Consider the following 6000-nt stretch of genomic DNA (forward strand, 5'->3'; position numbering starts at 1 on the left):
AGAAAAGAGACATGATCTGAAATTTTATAAATAAACTCCTTAAGTGAACAAGTCCTAAAAATGAAAATATATTATTATATTATATTGGTCTTTCCCATTTGAAATGAAAATCTAAGCAGCCCTCACATCTTTGTTTCTGGCTGCCATTTTTAATATAGTTAATAAAACTGCCCAGCATATATATATCTTACTATAGCAAATAAATAAAATTGGCACCATTACCAGGCCAGGTATATGAAATAGATTTATATGTGGTAAATTTTTACATTATTCAGCTATTAGTCATGGACAAGTTATTTCTCAAATGAAAAAAAGTTAATTCTTCTATTAAATATGGAATTTGTCTCCCAAATTTCCCTGAATCTGATGAAAAAGTTTATCCACATTTGTCATTTCATTTTTGTTTAAAATTAATTTCTTAGAGGTCTTATAATAAACATTATGTTATTATAAATACCAATGTTGTAATGAAGGGTTGATGTTTCACATCACACAGAGGGAAAACAGGGGAATACTTAAAATGTTTTTTTCAGTTTATTAGTAGAGATCAGCTTACAGGGTGCCAACATAATGGTTTCCATTGATAGTTACTATAAATAAAGATTAAAATTTTAAATATTCATTACTGGGTTTTCCACCGAAATGAAAGTTTTAGCAGTGCCATGCCTTGCATTTAATGCTTTTCCTTTTCAAAGGAACTATAAATAAAGATATTTACAAAGATCTTGAAACTATTTCTATTTTTATTTGCATTCTTCCTTCCATTCATTGCTAACTTTCAACAATAAAGCACCTTAATTCTAAAGGGACTGCTGCTCTTGACTTTTTTGAGTGTAATCATTTGAAAACACTCATGTAGGTCAATGGTACTTAGAATTTTTTTATGTCAGGTCACCATTTAAAAATGTTCACACCTAAAATTAATCTACCACTCCAAGAAAAAGACTTAAATGACATTTTTCTTTTATTCCATAGATTTGAGACATTTAATTTGTTTAGTATTGCTCTATAATTATCAAGATCCAATAGACTCTTTTTTTAAATTCTAAAGCAAATGCTGAAAAGTCATAATCCAGTAACACAGAGATGAATAATAAAGTATTTTTTTTCCTTTCAGAAAACATGATGATTGAAATATCTAGAAAAAATTACAATATAATACCAGAGTTAGGGTGGAGAAGACATTCCTTTGTATTTAAGTTCCAGTTTATTAATACTTGCTTGTTATTCTGCATAGCCAAGCATATAGACAGATATAATTTGACAACAAATATTTTATGATATTGTAGCTATAAATATTTGTAATTTTACAAGAATCTAATATTATTCAAAACCTTGTAAAATCCACATTCCCAAACTATCTCCTTCCTTTTTAATATAATTTTGATTTTTTTATAAAATGTGTACTTATATTCATTCAACTACTTTGAATAAGAAATATTTACATGTTTATACTATATTTTACCTACATAAAAACTGAAGTTAGATTGATTAATCTGTTTTGGTTATTTTAGCTAAATCTGGACAGTTTATACCTATTACTACATTGCTTGAAGAACAATCAAATGTAATTGAAGCCAAGTAATTCACACTATTTATAGACTTTTTTTTCAGAATCACCTGCTTTGTATAGATGGTTTTAAGTGCAGTTGTAAAGTTTTGATTTTTAAGAGTTCCTTTGAAGATATCGCAGATGTTGGCTTTGCTAATAATGCTGGAAAGCATAGCAGGTTCAAAGTTGCAAAAAGGTTTAACACATATAAAAATAACAGTGTGCTTTTCCATTAAACTCGGCTATTTTCAATTGTCAATAAACTATAATGGAAGCCCAAAGTCCGTAAATATTTGTTTCTAGACCCTTAAGCTTCTTGAGTTTGCATATGTGTGTGTTTGGGAGGAGAAATACATGTAAAGGCATACTGGAAAATGTTACACATTGTAGCTTTAGCATCATTACGATGGATAAAAATTTGGGTCATTTTTCAATATTTTCTGTTGCTTAAAATTCTACGTGAATTTCACAGGGCCATGCACACATATACATTCACAGACAATCTGGGTATTATATGCAAGGATAAAGAATTTTGGTTCTGACTTTGTCCTGGATTTGTGTACTATATTTACTTTCGATTATCAATACATAGTAATTATAAAATTCCTAACAAAATATAAGTAAACTCTACTAAGCATGATATAACTTTCATCTAATACAATTTTAAACTTTTGAGAGTTCAGAAATTAATATAATTTTTTGAAATATTGAAATATTAAAACTGTGCAGTAAACAATTATATGATTTTCTACATTGCTTTAGTTCCCGCTAGATCAGGATGCCCTTATAATACTATGAAATGAAATAACTATAAACATAAGTATGGAAGACCAACTGAAATATCCCAGGAGAAAGATATCTTGAATCTAAATCTATCTAAAGATCTAACATATATTAACTCAAATAGTGAAAGTGCCAAATTAAATTTATGAGTACACATATATTTAACTGGAACTCATCTTGATATTTCCTTTTAGTTAGTCAAAAAGTTCTTTCAAAATATCCCATCATGAATAGAAAACGCTCATTCTAACTCCCCAGTGATTCTATCCTTGGTGATGGCTAATTGTATTTCCCACTCAAGATCTAATTGATTAAGACTGTATGTAGCCGATGCAAATTTTTGTGTTTGTTTTTCCAGTATTCTAATTAGTTTCAACATGTAAATATAAACTTATTTCGTTATATGGTTATTTCCCACCAAAAGAGGATAGCACTATTAGTATTACGTTTTCTTAAGAAACTTGTTATCAAAATAAGGGAAGCAGTTCTTGGATCCCACTTTTTTTGTTTCCCCCTAACCAAAATAATATGTGCCTATATGAAAATTCAGTTTACCCTAAGACGCTTAGGTGCACTGATTCAGTTCAGAAGCAAAAGGAACAGTCTATCACAGGTTTTTCAGTGCAGAAAGTAAAATGAACAGTAAGAGCCTCTGTTAATTGCAAAAATGGACTGACCAAACTGAATTGAGATCTGCTTCCAAAAAAGTTACATTGATACCAAATGCTGAACCAGGAAATGAACACTGCATTTAAGTGACTTTTTTTTTTTTAAGAAATTAAGATGGAAACCTTCTTGCTATGGTTAACCTTTCAACTCTGTCTTAAAAGAGTTTCATGTATTGTTAGTAAAAACCATTAAAAATGAATGATACTGCTGGTAACTTTCTTAGATATAAACTAATTTGTGATGGAGCATTAAAAGTTCACCCCTGACCTTGGAAAGTAAAAGTTAGATTTTAAGTGTGTGATAGAAGAATCCATCTCATACTAACGCTGAAGAACAACTGATACCATCGCTGCAAAGGAACATGAAATACGCGGCTCAATCATTGCCATTTACGTGGGATCTTACCTAAAGCATTGTGAAAAACAAACACTTTCCAATCCTTCACATCAATATCTGTAATTACCTTCTAGGACTGTTAAACCAATTCCGCAAAGGAAGAAAAATACGTAAATACTATATTTAAAAAATGACACCTTCCAAAAAGATGGAATGCAGGATACGCTAGAGCTACAGAAAACAAATGCACAACTCCCTTAATTGTAAAGGATCTTTTAACAATCTAATGAGGATATAGATTGTTAAGGGCTTTAAGGAGCCGCCCGAAAAACTAGTTTGTCAGGATTGCTACAGTTTACTTGGCTGTCTGGGCTTTCAAGTATCTGCGTTTTAATAAGGTTCCCTTTTGCGTGGCTACTCAAGTTATCCCAAGTAGATCAGCGCCTTCTGCGCACACCCTCGCATACCAGCCTCAAGCACGTAGAGAACCAGCACTACCCCGGGCTGCTGTTTGTTTCCAAATACTTGGCCTCCAATAATACTGAACAGAAGGAGATTTTACTTTCCACTTTTGAAACTCAGATTCTCTAGTTAGATTAGCATCACACGAATACAACTACTTCTAAAAACCATTTTTCTTCAAGAGTCTGAACATGTATTTATTTACCATTCTTTGATACATTCCTTAAAATCCTCTGAATTCCTAGATTGTCTTCTTCCCCAGGAAAGGGAAATTTTTACCATTTGGAATCGGGTGCTATTTAAAGAACTCTGAAATCAGAATAAGAAAAAAAAAAACTAAAACTTTTTTTTTCTCATACGTTCTGCCAAGTTCCACTGCAAGTTCCAAATATTGTGCAATAATTTGGAAACCCAGTTAACGATGGGAAAAATCGAGCCACTCGGAGTCGGTAACTTGCAAGTGAAAAGTCAAGGAGCAGCACCCGCACGCACACCCAGCGGACGCTGCATCTCAGGCTGCACTCCCCTCCTCACCGCTCAGATGGAAGGTCACGCTTCGCAATCGATTTCACATACTGTCACTTGTCCTTTTTTCTTAACCCTCTGGTAAACTAGTTTGAACCTCAGAGAGCTTAGCGCTGTTGACTGCAGTGCTGCTCTTGGAGAAACACGTGCCCCCAAATAACAGGACCAAAGCAGTCCCACCAAATTTGGCGGCGGGGAGCCAGAGAGGGCAAGACATATACCTTGTTCCCTGCTGCCTCACTATAGTGCGAGAATCTTCTCTGTCATCTCCCCGCCCCCTTTCGCCGACAGTGCCCGGTGCGCGTTTACCTGAGCTATCGCTTTTCCTTTTGCCGCCACTTCTCTTCTCCGCCTCCGCGGGTGACAGCGCCTGGCGGCCGTAGTCCCCTGGCGCGCACGCGGCCCCGGTAGGGGTGCTGGAGCCCAAGGTGGAAGAATTGGAACACAGGACCGGCGGGCTGCTCCCCAGCTCCGGGGGCCCTCCCGAATCCGGCTGGAGGCAGAGGCTGTGACGAGCCGCACTCGGGGGGGAGGACATCTGCGGAAGGTGCCAGTTGGTTTGCAGAGCTTGGTGCTGCTGCTGCTGGTGGTGGTGGTGGTGATGATGGTGGTGATGGTGGTGCCCCCTGTGATGCTGGCTGGCAAACATGCCCTCCTCGTTGGGGTATCCCGCGATTATGCAAGACGAGGAAGAAGTGGAGAGCTCGGGGTAGGACATATGGTCAGATCTTCCATGGAGGGCCAGAGAGGACTGGGAAAACGGGTGCAAGCCTTGCGCGGTGGCGTGAGGGCTGCGCAGGCAGCCAAAGAGCGGGTGTTCCATAGCATGCAAGTCTCGGGTTCCAAGCAGAAGACTTCACGATGGTTCCAAACGCTACCACCCTCTGTCACTTTTCACTGGAAATCGTGTGTTTTCCCCCTCCCAAACAAATAGCAGCCGTTTCTGCAGAGCTCGGATAATCCCGGTCCTGAGCCCTAGCGGCCAGTCTCCTTTACATATAAACACTCGGACCTGGAGAAGCTTCCCTTCGAGCTACTCAGATGTCAAGAGTAGGAGAGGTTGAAGCCAAAAGAAGGTGGTCCCAGAGAACTGCTTTCAGGGGGAAACGGCTCTGAGAGGTTATAAATAGAGTGTAATGTGAGCTGGGGGCTGGCTTAGGAGCCCGGAGCTGACCACATGCAAACTCCCTCCAAAACTCCCGCTCAGTCTGCGCCACGCGCTCCCAGTTCCACTTCCTATCTCAGGCTGGACGTACGCAGTGCGTCCACGCCCGCCGGCCCTTGCCAGCAGCCAAGGCTGCAAGCGGCGCGCCTGGCGCCTAAACCCGAGCGGGGACGGACAGCGGCTCTCCCCTCCTGGCCCGGTCGGCCAAGCTGCTCCTCCGCGCACGCCAGCCCCAACTCTGCACCCAGTGTCCGACCCGCTCACTTCTCTTAAGAAAGCTGTCTTATCAGTGCCACTTGGGCACTGTCACCTGCAGGAAAGCTAGGGTTACGCCTAGCTCTTGAGGAGCACGAAAGAGGAAGAAGGATTAAGGAAAAAGATCAGGGCTAGTTTGGCGCGCGCTCAGCCAAGTTTCTCAAACTCAGTATCAACTCGTGCCCTGGGCTCAGTGGCGCGTCTTTTTGCAGCTGTTTTCTCCGGGTGGGCTGTTAATGGGCTCGGACCTGGC

At 39.2% G+C, this 6000-nt stretch overlaps 1 protein-coding gene across 1 annotated transcript in view; it reads right to left on the reverse strand.

Moving 5' to 3' along the window:
• The window catches only part of MEOX2 (mesenchyme homeobox 2), a 69829-nt gene extending 64679 nt beyond the window's left edge, over positions 1–5150 (reverse strand). The window contains exon 1 of the mRNA XM_028120766.2: positions 4637–5150. Coding sequence (XP_027976567.1) covers positions 4637–5150 — 514 coding nt within the window. The remainder of the gene's footprint in view (positions 1–4636) is intronic.
• Between the last annotated feature and the right edge of the window lie 850 nt (positions 5151–6000).

This window comes from Eumetopias jubatus, unplaced genomic scaffold (genome assembly GCF_037043125.1).
Source record: "Eumetopias jubatus isolate StellerSeaLion01/CBP00866 unplaced genomic scaffold, mEumJub1_p1.0 scaffold_14, whole genome shotgun sequence".
In the NCBI taxonomy this organism is placed as follows: domain Eukaryota; kingdom Metazoa; phylum Chordata; class Mammalia; order Carnivora; family Otariidae; genus Eumetopias; species Eumetopias jubatus.